At 34.1% G+C, this 23703-nt stretch overlaps 1 protein-coding gene across 1 annotated transcript in view; it reads right to left on the reverse strand.

The window, feature by feature from the left end:
* LOC133614429 (FH2 domain-containing protein 1-like) overlaps window positions 1-23405 on the reverse strand; it is a 43908-nt gene extending 20503 nt beyond the window's left edge. Inside the window, exons 1-3 of the mRNA XM_061972372.1 lie at window positions 22677-23405; window positions 17743-18013; window positions 11380-11795 (exon numbers count right to left, since the gene is read on the reverse strand). Of these exons, the coding sequence (XP_061828356.1) occupies window positions 11380-11697 (318 nt within the window). The 5' untranslated portion in view covers window positions 11698-11795; window positions 17743-18013; window positions 22677-23405. The remainder of the gene's footprint in view (window positions 1-11379; window positions 11796-17742; window positions 18014-22676) is intronic.
* Between the last annotated feature and the right edge of the window lie 298 nt (window positions 23406-23703).

Genomic DNA, 23703 nt, shown 5'->3' on the forward strand with positions numbered 1-23703 from the left:
TTATTTAATAAATTGTCATAATTTAAGTAATTATTTAACCATGTGATTATTGAATTATTTAGAGATGAGATATGCGGGAAATGGAGAGTTTTGTAAATTGTCCATTAATTTTTTTAATGGGGGAAAATCCTGGTATTCCAGGTAATCAGGGAATTTTCAAAACCGAGAAACATGCTGGCTTGAATGTCCAGGGTGAGCGGAGTGTGTGGAACGGTTCAAATCGGATGAGAAATGTGGGCTATGGAGAGTTTTGTATAATGCCCATTCCTTGTCAATGGGGAGAAAATTCCGGGAAATTCCGGGAAAACCGTGAATTTGGGGGAAGGTTTGCCTGTGAGATCTTTGAAAAGTAGTGTTGGTGGATGGTTGAAAATTTTGGAATCGGGTCAAAAAATGGCGCCAAATTTTGAGAATTTAGGGTATTGTAGAACTATGAATACATGCATTCATTTGAATGGAAATTTCCAGGAAATTTGGGCATTTCGAGAAAACCGGGAATATATGGCTATTAGCACAATCGTCTTAGAGATATGAATGGGCTGGTGTTGGAATTTTTCGAATCGGTTGAAAAATGTTGACGTAGTAACAGTTTGAATTGAGAATTGGTATTTCGGAATTCCTGGAGATTCCAGGAAAACCCAGGAAAAATATTTTGCTTTTGAGATCTCGGAAGAGTAGTGTGTGTGAAAGGTTGAAAAGTCGGAATTGGGTAGAAAGTGACGCAAAATTTTGAGAATTTATGGTAATGTAGAAGTAGGAATACGTCGATTCATTTGAATAGGGATTTCACGGAAATTTGGGAATTTTAGGAAAACCGGTCATTTTTGAGAATATTGATACTAACACAAATGTCCTGGATGATATGAATGGGTTGGTGTTGGAATTTTTCGAATCGGGTAAAAAATGTTGACATAGTAAAAGTTTGAATTGAGAATAGGCCTTTCGGAATTCCTGGAAATGCTGGGATAACTGGGAAAAAATGTTTTGCGTTCGATATATAGGAAGAGAAGTGTGTGTGAAATGTCGGAATCGGGTAAAAATGGCGCAAAACTTAGAGAATTTAGGGTATTGTAGAACTATGAATACATCCATTCATTTGAATGGAAATTTCCTGGAAATTTGGGCATTTCGAGAAAACCGGGAATATATTGCTATTAGCACATTTGTCTTAGAAGATATGAATGGGCTGGTGTTGGAATTTTTCGAATCAGTTGAAAAATGTTGATGTAGTAACAGTTTGAATTGAGAATTGGTATTTCGGAATTCCTGGAGATTCCAGGAAAATCCGGAAAAAATGTTTTGCCTTCGAGATCTTGGAAGAGTAGTGTGCGTGTGAAAGGTTGAAAAGTCGGAATTGGGTAAAAAGTGACGCAAAATTTTGAGAATTTATGGTAATGTAGAAGTAGGAATACGTCGATTCATTTGAATAGGGATTTCACGGAAATTTGGGAATTTTAGGAAAACCGGTCATTTTTGAGAATATTGATACTAACACAAATGTCCTGGATGTATGAATGGGTTGGTGTTGGAATTTTTCGAATCGGGTAAAAAATGTTGACATAGTAAAAGTTTGAATTGAGAATAGGCCTTTCGGAATTCCTGGAAATGCTGGGACAACTGGGAAAAAATGTTTTGCGTTCGATATATAGGAAGAGAAGTGTGTGTGAAATGTCGGAATCGGGTAAAAATGGCGCAAAACTTAGAGAATTTATGGTATTGTAGAACTATGAATACATGCATTCATTTGAATGGAAATTTCCAGGAAATTTGGGCATTCCGAGAAAACCGGGAATATATTGCTATTAGCGCAATCGTCTTAGAAGATATGAATGGGCTGGTGTTGGAATTTTTCGAATCGGTTGAAAAATGTTGACGTAGTAACAGTTTGAATTGAGAATTGGTATTTCGGAATTCCTGGAGATTCCAGGAAAACCCAGGAAAAATATTTTGCTTTCGAGATCTCGGAAGAGTAGTGTGTGTGAAAGGTTGAAAAGTCGGAATTGGGTAAAAAGTGACGCACAATTTTGAGAATTTATGGTAATTTAGAACTATGAATACGTCGATTCATTTGAATGGGAATCTCACGGAAATTTGGGAATTTTAGGAAAACGGGGTAATTTTTGAAAATATTAATACTAACACAATTGTCCTAGATGATATGAATGGGTTGGTGTTGGAATTTTTCCAATCGGGTAACAAATTTTGACATAGTAAAAGTTTGAATTGAGAATAGGCCATTCGGAATTCCTGGAAATGCTGGGACAACTGGGAAAAATGTTTTGCGTTCGATATATCAGAAGAGAAGTGTGTGTGAAATGTCGGAATCGGGTAAAAATGGCGCAAAACTTAGAGAATTTAGGGTATTGTAGAACTATGAATACATCCATTCATTTGAATGGAAATTTCCTGGAAATTTGGGCATTTGGAGAAAACCGGGAATATATTGCTATTAGCGCAATTGTCTTAGAAGATATGAATGGGCTGGTGTTGGAATTTTTCGAATCGGTTGAAAAATGTTGACGTAGTAACAGTTTGAATTGAGAATTGGTATTTCGGAATTCCTGGAGATTCCAGGAAAACCCGGAAAAAATGTTTTGCCTTCGAGATCTCGGAAGAGTAGTGTGTGTGAAAGGTTGAAACGTCGGAATGGGTAAAAATTGACGCAACATTTTGAGAATTTATGGTAATGTAGAACTATGAATACGTCCATTCATTTGAATGGGAATTTCACGGAAATTTGGGAATTTTAGGAAAACGGGGTAATTTTTGAAAATATTGATACTAACACAATTGTCCTAGATGATATGAATGGGTTGGTGTTGGAATTTTTCGAATCGGGTAACATTTTTTGACATAGTAAAAGTTTGAATTGAGAATAGGCCTTTCGGAATTCCTGGAAATGCTGGGACAACTGGGAAAAAATGTTTTGCGTTCAATATATCGGAAGAGAAGTGTGTGTGAAATGTCGGAATCGGGTAAAAATGGCGCAAAACTTAGAGAATTTAGGTTATTGTAGAACTATGAATACATCCATTCATTTGAATGAAAATTTCCTGGAAATTTGGGCATTTGGAGAAAACCGGGAATATGTTGCTATTAGCGCAATTGTCTTAGAAGATATGAATGGGCTGGTGTTGGAATTTTTCGAATCGGTTGAAAAATGTTGACGTAGTAACAGTTTGAATTGAGAATTAGTATTTCGGAATTCCTGGAGATTCCAGGAAAACCCGGAAAAAATGTTTTGCCTTCGAGATCTCGGAAGAGTAGTGTGTGTGAAAGGTTAAAAAGTCGGAATTGGGTAAAAAGTGACGCAAAATTTTGAGAATTTATGGTAATGTAGAACTATGAATACGTCCATTCATTTGAATGGGAATCTCACGGAAATTTGGGAATTTTAGGAAAACGGGGTAATTTTTGAAAATATTAATACTAACACAATTGTCCTAGATGATATGAATGGGTTGGTGTTGGAATTTTTCCAATCGGGTAACAAATTTTGACATGGTAAAAGTTTGAATTGAGAATAGGCCATTCGGAATTCCTGGAAATGCTGGGACAACTGGGAAAAAATGTTTTGCGTTCGATATATCGGAAGAGAAGTGTGTGTGAAATGTCGGAATCGGGTAAAAATGGCGCAAAACTTAGAGAATTTAGGGTATTGTAGAACTATGAATACATCCATTCATTTGAATGGAAATTTCCTGGAAATGTGGGCATTTGGAGAAAACCGGGAATATATTGCTATTAGCGCAATTGTCTTAGAAGATATGAATGGGCTGGTGTTGGAATTTTTCGAATCGGTTGAAAAATGTTGACGTAGTAACAGTTTGAATTGAGAATTGGTATTTCGGAATTCCTGGAGATTCCAGGAAAACCCGGAAAAAATGTTTTGCCTTCGAGATCTCGGAAGAGTAGTGTGTGTGAAAGGTTGAAACGTCGGAATGGGTAAAAAGTGACGCAAAATTTTGAGAATTTATGGTAATGTAGATATATGAATACGTCCATTCATTTGAATGGGAATTTCACGGAAATTTGGGAATTTTAGGAAAACTGGGTAATTTTTGAGAATATTGATACTAACACAATTGTCCTAGATGATATGAATGGGTTGGTGTTGGAATTTTTCGAATCGGGTAACATTTTTTGACATAGTAAAAGTTTGAATTGAGAATAGGCCTTTCGGAATTCCTGGAAATGCTGGGACAACTGGGAAAAAATGTTTTGCGTTCGATATATAGGAAGAAAAGTGTGTGTGAAATGTCGGAATCGGGTAAAAATGGCGCAAAACTTAGAGAATTTAGGGTATTGTAGAACTATGAATACATCCATTCATTTGAATGGAAATTTCCTGGAAATTTGGGCATTTGGAGAAAACCGGGAATATATTGCTATTAGCGCAATTGTCTTAGAAGATATGAATGGGCTGGTGTTGGAATTTTTCGAATCGGTTGAAAAATGTTGACGTAGTAACAGTTTGAATTGAGAATTGGTATTTCGGAATTCCTGGAGATTCCAGGAAAACCCGGAAAAATATTTTGCCTTCGAGATCTCGGAAGAGTAGTGTGTGTGAAAGGTTGAAAAGTCGGAATTGGGTAAAAAGTGACGCAAAATTTTGAGAATTTATGGTAATGTAGAAGTAGGAATACGTCGATTCATTTGAATAGGGATTTCACGGAAATTTGGGAATTTTAGGAAAACCGGTCATTTTTGAGAATATTGATACTAACACAAATGTCCTGGATGATATGAATGGGTTGGTGTTGGAATTTTTCGAATCGGGTAAAAAATGTTGACATAGTAAAAGTTTGAATTGAGAATAGGCCTTTCGGAATTCCTGGAAATGCTGGGACAACTGGGAAAAAATGTTTTGCGTTCGATATATAGGAAGAGAAGTGTGTGTGAAATGTCGGAATCGGGTAAAAATGGCGCAAAACTTAGAGAATTTATGGTATTGTAGAACTATGAATACATGCATTCATTTGAATGGAAATTTCCAGGAAATTTGGGCATTCCGAGAAAACCGGGAATATATTGCTATTAGCGCAATCGTCTTAGAAGATATGAATGGGCTGGTGTTGGAATTTTTCGAATCGGTTGAAAAATGTTGACGTAGTAACAGTTTGAATTGAGAATTGGTATTTCGGAATTCCTGGAGATTCCAGGAAAACCCAGGAAAAATATTTTGCTTTCGAGATCTCGGAAGAGTAGTGTGTGTGAAAGGTTGAAAAGTCGGAATTGGGTAAAAAGTGACGCAAAATTTTGAGAATTTATGGTAATTTAGAACTATGAATACGTCGATTCATTTGAATGGGAATCTCACGGAAATTTGGGAATTTTAGGAAAACGGGGTAATTTTTGAAAATATTAATACTAACACAATTGTCCTAGATGATATGAATGGGTTGGTGTTGGAATTTTTCCAATCGGGTAACAAATTTTGACATAGTAAAAGTTTGAATTGAGAATAGGCCATTCGGTATTCCTGGAAATGCTGGGACAACTGGGAAAAATGTTTTGCGTTCGATATATCAGAAGAGAAGTGTGTGTGAAATGTCGGAATCGGGTAAAAATGGCGCAAAACTTAGAGAATTTAGGGTATTGTAGAACTATGAATACATCCATTCATTTGAATGGAAATTTCCTGGAAATTTGGGCATTTGGAGAAAACCGGGAATATATTGAAAATGTTGACGTAGTAACAGTTTGAATTGAGAATTGGTATTTCGGAATTCCTGGAGATTCCAGGAAAACCCGGAAAAAATGTTTTGCCTTCGAGATCTCGGAAGAGTAGTGTGTGTGAAAGGTTGAAACGTCGGAATGGGTAAAAAGTGACGCAAAATTTTGAGAATTTATGGTAATTTAGAACTATGAATACGTCCATTCATTTGAATGGGAATTTCACGGAAATGTGGGAATTTTAGGAAAACTGGGTAATTTTTGAGAATATTGATACTAACACAATTGTCCTAGATGATATGAATGGGTTGGTGTTGGAATTTTTCGAATCGGGTAACATTTTTTGACATAGTAAAAGTTTGAATTGAGAATAGGCCTTTCGGAATTCCTGGAAATGCTGGGACAACTGGGAAAAAATGTTTTGCGTTCAATATATCGGAAGAGAAGTGTGTGTGAAATGTCGGAATCGGGTAAAAATGGCGCAAAACTTAGAGAATTTAGGGTATTGTAGAACTATGAATACATCCATTCATTTGAATGGAAATTTCTAGGAAATTTGGGCATTTCGAGAAAACCGGGAATATATTGCTATTAGCACAATTGTCTTTGAAGATATGAATGGGATGGTGTTGGAATTTTCCGAATCGGTTGAAAAATGTTGACGTAGTAACAGTTTGAATTGAGAATTGGTATTTCGGAATTCCTGGAGATTCCAGGAAAACCCAGGAAAAATATTTTGCTTTCGAGATCTCGGAAGAGTAGTGTGTGTGAAAGGTTGAAAAGTCGGAATTGGGTAAAAAGTGACGCAAAATTTTGAGAATTTATGGTAATGTAGAAGTAGGAATACGTTGATTCATTTGAATGGGGATTTCACGGAAATTTGGGAATTTTAGGAAAACTGGGTAATTTTTGAGAATATTGATACTAACACAATTGTCCTAGATGATATGAATGGGTTGGTGTTGGAATTTTTCGAATCGGGTAACATTTTTTGACATAGTAAAAGTTTGAATTGAGAATAGGCCTTTCGGAATTCCTGGAAATGCTGGGACAACTGGGAAAAAATGTTTTGCGTTCAATATATCGGAAGAGAAGTGTGTGTGAAATGTCGGAATCGGGTAAAAATGGCGCAAAACTTAGAGAATTTAGGGTATTGTAGAACTATGAATACATCCATTCATTTGAATGGAAATTTCTAGGAAATTTGGGCATTTCGAGAAAACCGGGAATATATTGCTATTAGCGCAATTGTCTTTGAAGATATGAATGGGATGGTGTTGGAATTTTCCGAATCGGTTGAAAAATGTTGACGTAGTAACAGTTTGAATTGAGAATTGGTATTTCGGAATTCCTGGAGATTCCAGGAAAACCCAGGAAAAATATTTTGCTTTCGAGATCTCGGAAGAGTAGTGTATGTGAAAGGTTGAAAAGTCGGAATTGGGTAAAAAGTGACGCAAAATTTTGAGAATTTATGGTAATGTAGAACTATGAATACGTTCATTCATTTGAATGGGAATCTCACGGAAATGTGGGAATTTTAGGAAAACTGGGTAATTTTTGAGAATATTGATACCAACACAATTGTCCTAGACGATATGAATGGGTTGGTGTTGGAATTTTTCGAATCGGGTAACATTTTTTGACATAGTAAAAGTTTGAATTGAGAATAGGCCTTTCGGAATTCCTGGAAATGCTGGGACAACTGGGAAAAAATGTTTTGCGTTCAATATATCGGAAGAGAAGTGTGTGTGAAATGTCGGAATCGGGTAAAAATGGCGCACAACTTAGAGAATTTACGGCATTGTGTGAATAAATCCATTCATTTAAATGGAAATTTCCTGGAAATTTGGAAATTTCAGGAAAACCGGAACTTTTTGAAAATATTGATACTCCGAGAAGATATGAATGGTAGTAGTAATAATAATAATAATAATAATAATAATTATAATAATAAAAATAATACATAGATTATTTTTTGGTGTAGAATCTTATATTTGTGTGAATGTTTGGACATTCACAGAAGTATATAATAATAATAATAATAATAAATATATATATTTTTGGTGTAGAATCGTATATACAGTATGTGTGAATGTTGGTCACACAATTATATAATAATAATAATAATAATAAATTGATGATTTTTGGTGTAGAATCTTATATATGTGAATGTTGGACATTCACACAATAATGAATTAAATTTGCTATTTGGTTACACGGCACTTGCACTAGTCTGAGAAGCGGTGAGTGCTGGTCGATATCTTGGTGTGAAAGTGCAGAAATAACTCCGACAACTGCAATAAATTGCTCTACTTGAACTGCGACATTCAATCCTGGGTCAGCAGGTCTTGCCTCCACAAACTCCATAAAGTCTAAAATATTCCCAAAAAGTACGAGTATATCCTCCTTCGCCGCCATGTTTTTAAAGACTTCCTAAATTCCAAAGCAATCATTGGACGAGATAGCTGTTAGCCCCGCCCACTGACTTTGATGGATTAAATACGTTCATCCATCCCATTTTTCTACCGCTTGCCCCTCTCGGCAAATTTATGAAATAATTGAACAAACCATTAAGTCATGAAATATACAAATAAATTAAGTAATACTTATTTGAATCATGAAGTAATGAAATGAATATTTAATGAAATATTAAAATAATTATTTGAATGTACTTTTACATTAAATACACTGATTACACATTAAATAACACATTTATGTATTCAATTCCAATTATATTTAATTAATAACACATTTAATTATTTAACTGACCTAATTCAATAAATCATTAAGTCATGAAATATATCATTAAATAATAAAATAATTAAATCATGAAATAATTAAATAATTCAATGTACTTTTAAATGAAATTAATTAATTTAGTAACACATTGATGTCATTAATTCCAATGATAATTGTAAATATTTAAAGATGTATTTATTTGTGTCCCATTTGACCAATTATATTGAGTAATCCTAAATGTGGGCTGAATCATAAAAAGAATGTGAAAAATCTCCTGTGGTTTGTCTTTATTGTGGGGTCAAAGGTTAAAGGATCGGCCTGTTTTATTTCTGTTTATCTTCCAAATGACTCACATGTGGAAGTTCATTTGTGTCTTAATTACCCTTCTACCTGCCAGAGTGCACCTGGGATAGGCTCCTGCCCACCCGCGATCCCGAGAGGGGCATGTGGTAAAATATGGATTACAAAAGCTTTTTTTGAAACCGCATTTATGTAACTGATTTTTTTGCGTTTGAATGATTAAAAATACAGTGTTTTAAAATTCAGTGGAGAAATATTTGTTGCTTCAAAAGTCAAGACCCACTTCCTGTCGATCAAGACTGAAGCAATCAATCGTGTTTTAGAACCAGCCAAAGAGGCGTCAAGTTTGCAGGTGAATTTTCACTACACTGATTTTTTTATGCAATGTTTTTGTTTTACATTGAATTTTTATCAAACAGAATCTATTACACTAATTTTCTTACATATAATTTTTTTAACAGATTTTCTTTACACAAAATTTTCATTAGACTTAATCTTTTTACATTGAATTTTTATTGACTGATTTTTTTTCACTGAATTTTTAAACAGTACTTTAACAAAAATGTTTAAACACACACATTTTGCTCTCAAAGTTGTATTTAATGATATTGTCAGCATAGTTTGATGTTAAAAACAAATCTCATTGCAAAATTCAAACACACAAAAATACAGTTAAATAAAATTCTGTGTCAAAAAAATATTTCATAATAAAAACAGGAATTACACAGAATTTTTTTACGATAAATTTTAAAAGACAAAATGTTCATTACACTGAATTTTCATTATACTGAATTTTCATTACACTTAATTTTTTTACGATAAATTTTAAAACACAAAATGTTCATTAAATTGAATTTTCATTATACTGAATTTTCATTACACTTAATTTTTTTACGATAAATTTTAAAACAACATTTTCATTATATTGAATTTTCATTACACCTATATTTTACACAGAATTTTCATTATACTGAATTTTTTTACACTGAATTTTCATTAGACTGAATCTTTTTACAAACAATTTGAAAACAACATTTTCATTACACTGAATTTTCATTACACTTATTTTTTACACTGAACTTTCATTAAACTGATTTTTTTTACGATACATTTTAAAACAAAATGTTCATTACACTGAATTTTCATTATACTGAATTTTCTTCACACTTAATTTTTTCATGATGAATTTTAAAACACAAAATTTTCATTATACTGAATTTTCATTATACTGAATTTTGATTACACCAATTTTTTACATTGAATTTGCATTACATTGAATTTTTTTTTATACTGAATTTTCATTAGACTGAATCTTTTTACAAAAAATTTGAAAACACAACATTTTCATTACACTGAATTTTCACTACACTTATTTTTTACACTGAATTTTCATTAAACTGATTTTTTTTACGATAAATTTTAAAACAAAATGTTCATTACACTGAATTTTCATAACACTGAATTTTCATTATACTGAATTTTCTTTTACGATAAATTTTAAAACAACATTTTTATTACACTGAATTTTTTTACACTGAATTTTCATTAGACTGAATCTTTTTACAAACAATTTGAAAACACAACATTTTCATTACACTGAATTTTCATTACATTTATTTTTTACACTGAACTTTCATTAAACTGATTTTTGTACGATAAATTTTAAAACAAAATGTTCATCACACTGAATTTTCATTATACTGAATTTTCTTCACACTTAATTTTTTTATGATGAATTTTAAAACACAAAATTTTCATTATACTGAATTTTCATTACACCAATTTTTTACACTGAATTTTCATTAGATTGAATTTTGTTTTATACTGAATTTTCATTAGACTGAATCTTTTTACAAAAATATTGAAAACACAACATTTTCATTACACTGAATTTTCACTACACTTATTTTTTACACTGAATTTTCATTAAACTGATTTTTTTACGATAAATTTTAAAACACAAAAGTTAATTACACTGAATTTTCATAACACTGAATTTTCATTATACTGAATTTTCTTCACACTGAATTTTTTTACGATAAATTTTAAAACAACTTTTATTACACTGAATTTTTTTTTTTTTACATTGAATTTTTTTACACTGAATTTTCATTAGACTGAATCTTTTTACAAACAATTTGAAAACAACATTTTCATTACACTGAATTTTCATTAAACTGATTTTTTTTACGATAAATTTTTAAACACAAAATGTTCATTACACTGAATTTTCATTATACTGAATTTTCTTCACACTGAATTTTTCTACGATAAATTTTAAAACAACATTTTCATTACACTGAATTTTCTTTACACTGAATTTTTTTACGATAAATTTTAAAACAACATTTTCATTACACTGAACTTTCATTATACTGACTTTTCATTAGACTGATTCTTTTTACAAGGATTTTACTTACACACTGAATTTTTTTACGCCAAATTTTTATTAGACAGAATCTTTTTTTATAAATGGAATTTTTGTATTTTGCCAAACTGACTTTGCCAACACACATTTTGCATACAATTGTTCACCCAATTTAATTGTCATCTATTTTGGAGGACAAAAATTCAGGTCACATAATTCAAGCACCAAAAATTCAGCTACCCGCCCTTAAGTGACCCAAAAGAAGCAAAGATCTCGCTTTTTCGCTGGGCACTCACCAGTTCTACCCCGGGGGCGGCAGCGGGGGCGCCCTTGACGCCGTGGAGGTGGTTGGCGTGACGCTGCTGGGCCTGCTTGTGACTGAACAGCTCCTCCATGTGCTGCGTGTCCAGCTGGTAGTCGCCGTCTGCCTGGTCCTCCGTCCAGATGTTGTGCTTCCCCATCACGCTGTGCTTGGGGATGGTCTCCCAGTTGAAGTTGCGCATCCTGGAGCGCCGGTGCAGGGCCTTCGAACCCAAGGCGAGGGGGGGCGGCGGCGGAGGGGGCGGCAGTAAAGCGGGAGGAGGGGGAGGGGGAGGGGGGCCACCCGGCTGCATCTTTGCGACGGGGGGGGGGGGGGGGGGGATCAGCAAGGGCGGAGGAGGGCGGCCACGGTCTGCAGCGGCATGATGAAGATTTATGGGGCGGGGCGTGTCTGCAACAACAAGTTAGGACAGCCCTTGATTGGTTACCATGGTAACAGACACTGTTTATTCCTTTCACTACACTTCTCAAATAGTGGGAGGGGGGGCGTGCTTTATCAGTATCACTCAGTAGCATTCTTTTGCTGTGAAAATGTTTTACATATTCTGCTGCTGAGTAAATGTTGCTGATCTATTTTTTTTTTTTTACATTTTTTTTTTCAGTATCAAATGGTTCAAGCCTTTTAAAACATTTTTATAGTTTAAATAAGAATGACATATTTTTTATTTTCTTTCTTATTACAAACTAGAACAGTGTTTCTTAACCGTAGGGCCGGCAAAAAATTTTTGTTTTCCAGCTCTGTTGTAATACACTTTTCCACCACTTGTGGCAGTAATGATCACAGAAGAAGTCTGGAGCTAAAGTCAGAGAGAAATTTCTTGAGCACAAAAATGATGACTAAAATGGTGAAGCTGTATTTGTATTTAAATTACATTTATTGAAAGTTTATTTGTAGTGACATATATAATTAATTTTTTTCATCAGTTTTTGTGAGTCCCTTTTTTGCAGTATAGTTGATGAGTATTTATTTTTGTAATCAGTCTGACCTAAGTCTTGATAATAATAATTGTGATTAACACATACCATTTGACAAGTTTTATCCTGTTAAACTGTAAGTAGGATAGATTTATAATTATTGAATACCATTAAAAATCAAGTGTAAGATTACTAATTCAATGTTAATATTCGAGTGGGTCCCGGGCCCCTGTGTAGTGGAAAAGTTGAGATGCGAGGTCAAAAAGGTTAAGAACCCCTAGACTGGAAAATAGTGTTAATATAGTTAATTTTGTTGTTGTAAGTTGATCTATATTTTATTATTTTTTTGTTGTCTTTCATGTTATCAAGAGATAAAATGTTATGCAGAGGTGTACTTATAACAATTTTATGGAGAAATAATGCCATTTGTCGTCATGACAAAGACAAAAATGATGGGCGTAACAGAAAATAGCGCAAAAAGTATAACAAAAGTGGTATAGCTGTATTTGTATTCAACATACATTTATTGAATAGCATTAAAAATCAAGAGTAAGATTACTAATTTGAAGTTAATATTCGAGTGGGCCCTGGGCCCCTGTGTAGTGGAAAAGTTGGAACTCAAGGTCAAAAAGGTGAAGAACTCCTGGACTGGAAAATAGTGTTAAAGTTATTTCTTTGTTGTAAGTTGATCTATATTTTCTTATGTTTTGTTGTCTTTCATGGTATTAAAGATAACATGTTATGCAGAGGTGTACTTATAACAATTTTATGGAGAAATAATGCCATTTGTCGTCATGACAAAGACAAAAATGATGGGCGTAACAGAAAATAGCGCAAAAAGTATAACAAAAGTGGTATAGCTGTATTTGTATTTAACATACATTTATTGAATAGCATTAAAAATCAAGAGTAAGATTACTAATTTGAAGTTAATATTCAAGTGGGCCCCGGGCCCCTGTGTAGTGGAAAAGTTGGGACCCGAGAACAAAAAGGTTAAGAACCTCTGGACTGGAAAATAGTGTTAATAAAGTTATTTCTTTGTTGTAAGTTGAGCTATATTTTCTTATTTTTTGTTGTCTTTCATGTTATTAAAGATAACATGTTATGCAGAGGTGTACTTATAACAATTTTATGGAGAAATAATGCCATTTGTCGTCATGACAAAGACAAAAATGATGGGCGTAACAGAAAATAGCGCAAAAAGTATAACAAAAGTGGTATAGCTGTATTTGTATTTAACATACATTTATTGAATAGCATTAAAAATCAAGAGTAAGATTACTAATTTGAAGTTAATATTCGAGTGGGCTCCGGGCCCCTGTGTAGTGGAAAAGTTGGAACTCGAGGTCAAAAAGGTGAAGAACTCCTGGACTGGAAAATAGTGTTAATAAAGTTATTTCTTTGTTGTAAGTTGATCTATATTTTCTTATTTTTTGTTGTCTTTCGTGGTATTAAAGACAACATGTTATGCAGAGGTGTACTTATAACAATTTTATGGAGAAATAATGCCATTTTTCATTATGACAAAGGGAAAGATGATGGGCGTAACAAAAAATAGCGCAAAAAGTATGACAAAAGTGTTTTGGCTGTATTTGTAATTAACATAAATGTATTGACTAGCATTAAAAATCAAGAGTAAGATTACTTATTTGAAGTTAATATTCGAGTGGGCTCCGGGCCCCTGTGTAGTGGAAAAGTTGGGACTCGAGGTCAAAAAGGTTAAGAACCTCTGGACTGGAAAATAGTGTTAATAAAGTTATTTCTTTGTTGTAAGTTGAGCTATATTTTCTTATGTTTTGTTGTCTTTCATGGTATTAAAGATAACATGTTATGCAGAGGTGTACTTATAACAATCTTATGGAGAAATAATGCCAATTGTCATCACAACAAAGGGAAAGATGATGGGCGTAACAGAAAATAACCGAGAAGCACTGATTCAGTAGCACTAAAAGTATTTTTTTTAAAAAGAATTGGGCTATAAACAACTAATATTTTGCATAAGTGAGCAACTCAAAGGTTTATCTTCAAAATGAGTTTTTACTTTAGCTATTTAAAAGGGTAACTGTGCATAACATTGTACCCTTGTTAACATTGTCAAAAATAAATAAATACAAATCAACTTACAACAAAAAATAACTTAATTAACATTGTTTTTGAGTCTGTAAGAAAAACACACCATTTAAACCTGAAAAAGTGTGTTATTGTTTGTGCTATGTCGCCATCTTTTGGACGAGTTTGCTCACTGCAGGTGTTGCGGGTTGAAAATGTACTTCCTGAGTTAATGCCTTAAACCGGAAGTAAAACCGTCCATAGCGTTTCTACCCGTAAGGGTTCTTCATCCATCATGTTTGTAAGTTTTACAATATAACTAAAACCATTCTTACTTACTAAAGCGTCCCATGTGTGATGTCTGTAGGAGTGTTTGCATGCATATTTGTACGTGCTATTGTAATGTAATGACGCTAACGTCTTTAGCATTAGCTAATATGCTAACAGGTCTACGAGTGTCTGCGTTAGTATTATTAACTTACAATGGCATTCTTTTTGTATTGTTTCCGTTTCACAAATTCCTCAGTAAATTCACCAAAACGTCACTGTGGAGTTATTGAGTCTGTTTAGCTGATTGGAGAGCTAGCTTGCCCAGCTAGCGGGTCCATGACCATGACTTCTGTTTTGTTTCATCAACTGTTTTACTGCCATGTTACAGACACCGTTTGGAAACAATTAAGGTATGTAAATAAACATTTACAGAATATCTCTGTGTAAATAACTCATTTCACAACGTGTATATCTGCGGCTTATAGCTTGAAATATATTTTTTCCTTCTTCTAGCGGGTCCATGACGATGACTTCTGTTTTGTTTGATCAGCCGTTTTACAGACACTGTTTGTAAACAATTAAGGTATGTAAATAAACATTTACAGAATATTTCTGCGTAAATAACTAAATTCACAACATATATATCTGCGACTTATAGCTTGAAATATATATCTTTCTCCTTCTAGTGGGTCCATGACGATGACTTCTGTTTAGTTTGATCAGCCGTTTTACTGCCGTTTTACAGACACTGTTTGTAAACAATTAAAGTATGTAAATAAACATTTAGAGAATATTTCTGTGTAAATAACTCATTTCACAACGTATATATCTGCGACTTATAGCTTGAAATATATTTTTTCCTTCTTCTAGCGGGACGATGACTTTTGTTTTGTTTGATCAGCCGTTTTACTGCGCTGTTACAGACACTGTTTGTAAACAATAAATAAACATTTACAGAATATTTCTGTGTAAACAACTCATCTCACAACGTATATATCTGCGGCTTATAGTCCGGTGCGGCTAATATATGGAAATAAAATTATTCTAAAATTTAGTGGGTGCAGCTTGTATACCGGCGCGCTCTGTAGTCCAGAAGATACGGTAAGTGAGTTAGTAACACAGTTACTCTTTAACAAATGTAATTAATTACAAGGCAAAGTAATAATCATGTCACTTAATTTTGTTTTTTAGAAAATGTAAAACATTTGACATATGCACTTGAAAGATATTTCATATATATATATATATATATATATATAAATATATATATATATAAATATATATATATATATATATATATATATATATACACACACACAGGTATATATATATATATATTTATAAAGCGGTGCCTGTTGCTAATTGACGTAGTGATGTCAGCATTAGCTCAGCTGTGTTTGACGAATCTTTTCACTGGATTGAGTTAGCACGAGTTAATAAAGACACTGAACCATTGACTCGTTGTTCGTTATTCCCACGTAGTAGTAGTGTGTATTGCACATTGTTTGCCGTGTGATGTTGCCTCCTTTTATTTGATATCAAGTTCCTTTTAATTTGATGCTGGTTGTCGCTTTCCCTCGTATAAATGTACTTCCTGCATTGACCTTGCTGCCATGTTGACATAAAGTAGCGCGTCACGTTACATCGAAGTAGGGTTGTACGGTATACCGGTATTGGTATAGTACCGCGATACTAATGAATCATATTCGGTACTATACCGCCTCTAAAAAGTATCGGTTCGCCACCCCCCGGCCCCTCCGTCGTCGTCACGTCATGACATTGCTGTTTTTTTACGAGCAGAGGAGCATGTTGGGCAGCGCACACACACAGAGTACTTACAAGCAGACACAGTGTGTAGACAGAAAAGGGAGAATGGACGCATTTTAGCTTAAAAAGTAAAGATATAGGTTAAGTTATAACACTGAAACACCCTCAGGAAGAGGTGTTAAGACATGGCTAGCCGAAGTCGGCAGTGTTTTAGCTACTTCTAAACCACTAATCCTCGCCTCCATGGCGACAAATAAAGTAAGTCTCTTACAAGTACCATTATCACTGGAGGACGAGGAATATCTAAACATGCTTTACTACACACCAAAGCTCACCGGCGTCACCGCTAATGCCACTGTTCCTGAATGGAATCAAACGCCATTGGTAATTCTTCACCTAACATCCACTGTAATGATACCAAGTACAGGAGTGTATCTAGTCGATACTACTATGATTACATCGATCTTTTTTTAAAATTTACATTATGTTTATAAACACAGGGAATATGTCCCTGGACACATGAGGACTTTGATTATGACCAATGTATGATTCTGTAACTACTCGGTATCGGATTGATACCTAAATTTGTGGTATCATCCGCCTTCCGCCCGAAAAGCTGAGATAGGCTCCAGCACCCCCAAATGGGACAAGCGGTAGAAAATGGATGGATGGATCCAAAACTAATGTAAAGTATCAAAGAAGAGAAGAATAAGTGATTATTACATTTTAACAGAAGTGTAGATAGATAATAACAGTAAATTAACAAATACATTAATAATCCATTTTTACAGTTTGTCCCTCATAATTTTGACCAAATTATAGGTAGATAAATGACACGATATGTTACTGTATATGTCAGCAGACTAATTAGGAGTCTTTGTTTGTTTACTTACTACTAAAAGACAAGTTGTCTTGTATGTTCACTATCTTATTTAAGGACAAAATTGCAATAATAAACATATGTTTAATGTACCTTCAGATTTTTTGTTAAAAAAAAGCCAATAATGCAATTTTTTGTGGTTCCCTTTATTTAAAAAAGAATCTAAATTTTGGTACCGGTAAAGTGTGTTTATACTCTAATGAGAGTTTGTTGTGTTCACTAAAAACATGGCCTCTGCCACTTTATGATGGCAACAGTTCATCATCATTTTGTTTTTAAAACCATAACAAGTGGAGCTTTTATTATTGAAATTCTGACAGCGATCACTACTTGAAATATATTTATTGTAATTATCATTAATAGCAACATCTGGGCTCACTATTTGGCAATTCTAACAAGTGTGCCTACATTTCGCAGTAGAACTAAAATATGTTTTAGCAGTAAAACATCAACTTACCTTTTCGCTGGCCTGCTGCTGCACCGTAAAAAGTATTTTGTCCTTTTTTTGTTTCATTCCAGACTTGCTCCTCTCGTGCTGCAACTTGAACGGTGTCGCAACTCCTCTGGCCCGCACGGAAGCGAGGAGGACGACACACGCCCACGGCGAGAAGGGCGGCGGCCTGCTCACTTTCCAGTAGGTGTGCCTCTGGGATCACAGCCGGAGCTCCTGCACCTTGAGTGGACTGTGGACGCCGGAGGTGTGGACTCCAGCAACGTGATCAGCCGGACTGGTAGATAGAGAGAAGCAAACATTGATTTGTGTCAAAGGAGCATTTCATCATCACTGCCGCCTGGGAAGAAAGTAGAAGCAGCGCATGAATGAATGAATAAGTGAGTGTTGAAGGAGATAAAGGAGTTGATTATTGAGCTGATGGGATCTGAATTTAAGCAGAAGTGAACTTTGCCCTGGATCCACTTCAATGAAATTAGTCAACAATCACAGGGACCAGGATTAAACACTCACTTATGACAATGCAGAAATGTCAAATTAAAGATCAGTATTCTTACAGGAATCACATAACACATAACACATGACACATAACATTGGGTTAAAAGAATTTGGCCAAGGGCCAGGCTACCTATTTGTACTTAATTATATACTTTTATTTATTTATACAAAAAAATATATATATATATACACAAATATATATGCACACACCAATAAATATATATATCCAGTATATAAATAAATATATACATACTGTATATATCATAAGTTAAAGTTAAAGTCCCAATGATTGTCACACACACACTAGGTGTGGTGAAATTTGTCCTCTGCATTTGACCCATCCCCTTGATCACCCCCTGGGAGGTGAGGGGAGCAGTGGGCACTGAGCCCGGGAATCATTTTTGGTGATTTAACCCCCAATTCCAACCCTTGATGCTGAGTGCCAAGCAGGGACGTAATGGGTCCCATTTTTATAGTCTTTGGTATGACTCGGCCGGGGTTTGAACTCACAACCTACCGATCTCAGGGCGGACACTCTAACCACTAGGCCACTGAGTAGTATGTATATATACACACATATATATATTACATCTATAGTATACATAGTACATACGTGTATATACATACAGTATGTATATATATGTATGTGTATATATATATACACACATATGCATATATATATATTTATATCTATAGAATATATAGTCCATATGTGTCTATACATACAGTATGTATCAATATGTGTGGATATATATATGTATATATACACACACACACATATATATATTTATATAGTATATATACAAACCCCGTTTCCATATGAGTTGGGAAATTGTGTTAGATGTAAATATAAAGGGAATACAATGATTTGCAAATCCTTTTCAACCCATATTCAATTGAATGCACTACAAAGACAACATATTTGATGTTCAAACTCATAAACTTCTTTTTTTTTTGCAAATAATAATTAACTTAGAATTTCATGGCTGCAACACGTGCCAAAGTAGTTGGGAAATGGCATGTTCACCACTGTGTTACATGGCCTTTCCTTTTAACAGCACTCAGTAAACGTTTGGGAACTGAGGAGACACATTTTTTAAGCTTCTCAGGTGGAATTCTTTCCCATTCTTGCTTGATGAACAGCTTAAGTTGTTCAACAGTCCGGGGGTCTCCGTTGTGGTATTTTAGGCTTCATAATGCGCCACACATTTTCAATGGGAGACAGGTCTGGACTACAGGCAGGCCAGTCTAGTACCCGCACTCTTTTACTATGAAGCCACGTTGATGTAACACGTGGCTTGGCATTGTCTTGCTGAAATAAGCAGGGGCGTCCATGGTAACGTTGCTCGGATGGCAACATAAGTTGCTCCAAAACCTGTATGTACCTTTCAGCATTAATGGCGCCTTCACAGATGTGTAAGTTACCCATGTCTTGGGCACTAATACACCCCCATACCATCACAGATGCTGGCTTTTCAACTTTGCACCTATAAGAATCCGGATGGTTTTTTTCCTCTTTGGTCCAGAGGACACGACGTCCACAGTTTCCAAAAACAATTTGAAATGTGGACTCGTCAGACCACAGAACACCTTTCCACTTTGTATCAGTCCATCTTAGATGAGCTCAAGCCCAGCGAAGCCGATTGCCTTTCTGGGTGTTGTTGATAAACGGTTTTCGCCTTGCATAGGAGAGTTTGAACTTGCACTTACAGATGTAGTGACCAACTGTAGTTACTGACAGTGGGTTTCTGAAGTGTTCCTGAGCCCATGTGGTGATATCCTTTACACACTGATGTCGCTTGTTGATGCAGTACAGCCTGAGGGATCGAAGGTCACGGGCTTAGCTGCTTACGTGCAGTGATTTCTCCAGATTCTCTGAACCCTTTGATGATATTACGGACCGTAGATGGTGAAATCTCTAAATTCCTTGCAATAGCTGGTTGAGAAAGGTTTTTCTTAAACTGTTCAACAATTTGCTCACGCATTTGTTGACAAAGTGGTGACCCTCGCCCCATCCTTGTTTGTGAATGACTGAGCATTTCATGGAATCTACTTTTATACCCAATCATGGCACCCACCTGTTCCCAATTTGCCTGTTCACCTGTGGGATGTTCCAAATAAGTGTTTGATGAGCATTCCTCAACTTTATCAGTATTTATTGCCACCTTTCCCAACTTCTTTGTCACGTGTTGCTGGCATCAAATTCTAAAGTTAATGATTATTTGCAAAAAAAAAAAGTTTATAAGTTTGAACATCAAATATGTTGTCTTTGTAGCATATTCAACTGAATATGGGTTGAAAATGATTTGCAAATCATTGTATTCTGTTTATATTTACATCTAACACAATTTCCCAACTCATATGGAAACGGGGTTTGTATATAGTATATACTGTATACATAACATATGTGTATATACATACACTATGTATATATATATATGTTTATATGTGTGTATATATATATATATATATATATATATATATATGGGGGCTAGCGGGTATGACCCTTAGGGTGATGTGATGCGTCTAGTGCAGCCATCCTCAGATAGCATAGTTGCATGCCTGCTGCTTGCTGCCTCTCGCTTCCAGGAACTGCCGCTGACTAGCTGATCAAGAACCAAGCGATGGAAAAGCAGAATGCCAGTTGTCATTGTCAGTTATTTATGACTTATGCAATATATTAGGTCAGTACTTATTTTTCTAATCAGCCTGACCTAAGCCTAAAATGTATGTGTTAGATAAAAAAAATAATCTTTCATATCATTTGACAAGGTTGTAAAGTAGATTATATATAATTATTGAATATGATTCAAATGAAGAGTAAGGTTACTAATTCAGTGTTATCATTTGAGTGTATCCCGGGCCCGTCTTTAGTGGAATCTTAAGTGCAAAAATTATGACTAAAGTGGTGAAGCTGTATTTTCATTTGTAATTTAAGAAACATTCATTATTAATTTATTTTAGCACAAAATAATTGTATGTCAATGTATTTTTTTCAGTCATTTATTAGTTTTTTCTTTCTTCTAATCAGCCTGACCAAAGCCTAAGATTTATGTGCTAAATAAAATTGTGATTAACACATGCTTTAATATCATTTGACAAGGCTGTACACAAGTAGGTTGGATATAATTATTGAATATGATTAGAAACAAGAGTAAGATTACTAATTCAGTGTTAGAGTGGGCTCCTCTGTAGTGGAATCTTAAGCGCAAAAATTATGACTAAAAAGGTGAAGCTGTATTTTTATTTGTAATTTAAGAAACATTCATTATTAATTGATTTTAGCACAAAATAATTGTATGTCAATTTAATTCGTGTCAGTTATTTATAACTTGTGCAAGATATTAGGTCAGTACTTATTTTTCTAATCAGCCTGACCTAAGTCTAAGAATTATGTTTTAAATAAAAAATAATCTTAGTGATTAACAGATGCTTTCATGTCATTTGACAAGGTTGTACACTGTAAGTAGGTTGGATATTATATGATTAAAATCAAGAGTAAGTCTACTAATTTAGTGGAATCTTAAGCGCAAAAAATATGTCTAATGTGGTGAAGCTGTATTTTCATTTGTAATTTAAGAAACATTAATTTTTAATTTATTTTAACACAAAATAATTGTATGTCTATGTATTGTTTTTCAGTCACTTATTATTTTATTTTTTTAATCAGCCTGACCAAACCTAAGATTTGTGTGCTAAATAACATTAATCTTTGTGATTAACACATGCTTTCATATCATTTGACAACATTGTACACAAGTAGGTTGGATATAATTATTGAATATGATTAGAATCAAGAGTAAGATTACTAATTCAGTGTTAGAGTGGGTCCCGTGCCCCTCTGTAGTGGAATCTTAAGCGCAAAAATTATGACTAAAGTGGTGAAGCTGTATTTTTATTTGTAATTTAAGAAACATTCATTATTAATTTATTTTAGCACAAAATAATTGTATGTCAATTTAATTTGTGTCAGTTATTTATGACTTATGCAATATATTAGGTCAGTACTTATTTTTCTAATCAGCCTGACCTAAGCCTAAGATTTATGTGTTAAATAAAACAGTTATCTTTCATATCATTTGACAAGGTTGTAAAGTAGGTTAGATATAATTATTGAATATGATTGAAATGACTAATTCAGTGTTATTATTTGAGTGGGCCCCTCTGTAGTGGAAAAGTTGTGCAGCTTAGTTCATTTTGCAACTGAGAAACACAGCAGGTCACTTGAATATTTTTAATTTTATAAACAGGCCAAAAGTAGTTTCAGGGTCGATTATGAAGTAAAATATATAAATATATATCTCAGCTTTTTGTGAAAGATGACAAAGTGTAGTATTATTAGTAAAAATAATTGTATATAATTTGACATATGCAGTTTTCTTGTATTTTTAAATAAGACAAATTGTAATAAAAGAGAAAATGCTTGAAGTCAAACTACTCACCTCCACTCTGTGCAGGCCTGGAAGGAGTTGCTGGAAGGTCTGAGTGGGCAGGAAGTGTCCTGAAGTTGGCCCCTGTTTGACCTGCAAACACTCTCTCACACTCTCAGACATTATTTAACACTTTCTGCCAGCTCAACCACATCAGCTGAAAGCATAAAAGTCAATTATTGGCGATATATTTGCAGTACACATGCACATTGTCCTGTGTTGAAGGCAACAAAACATTCCAGCAGACTTTATTTGCAAGACAAAGACACTCTTACACACACCGAGAAATAGGAAAAAGACAGAAAAAATAATAAAACAAAGTAAAACCGTACTTCTGAATGCATTCAGCAGAGTAAATACTGACCTTTTTTCATCTTTCTACGAAATTACAACTCTCTGATGGATCAGCGCCAGATGCATTGTTGGCATAGTCCATAAACTATTTGTACCTGTCAATCAAGCTCAGCCAACAATTGATTAGATTGTACGCCAAGTGGGATAAATCTACTATATATAGATATATACAGTCTTTTATATACATCTCCCGTCACCATTGAGGCAGGCAGTCCACAAAGCAAGATTACAAACATGATAACGTGACTTCACCTAAAATATGTAAAACATTCGATACAATACAGAATTGGTGGACATCCATGTGGGGGAAAAAAAAATATCAAAAGCCAACAAATTGACAGTGAAACCTGTTTTATAAAAAAAAAAAAAATTAAATTGTTTTTAATTAAGAATTGTTACTAATAGGAACTGATATTCATTCCAAATTCGCTTTATTTATTTATATTTATTTATATATATATATATATATATATATATATATATATATATATATATATATATATATATATATATATACATATATATATATATATATATATACACACATATATATACAGAGGTGGGTAGAGTAGCCAGAAATTGTACTCAAGTAAGAGTACTGTTACTTTAGAGATTTATTACTCAAGTAAAAGTAAGTAGTCACCCAAATATTTACTTGAGTAAAAGTAAAAAGTATGTTGTGAAA

The sequence above is a fragment of the Nerophis lumbriciformis genome, linkage group LG17, assembly GCF_033978685.3.
Source record: "Nerophis lumbriciformis linkage group LG17, RoL_Nlum_v2.1, whole genome shotgun sequence".
NCBI lineage: Eukaryota > Metazoa > Chordata > Actinopteri > Syngnathiformes > Syngnathidae > Nerophis > Nerophis lumbriciformis.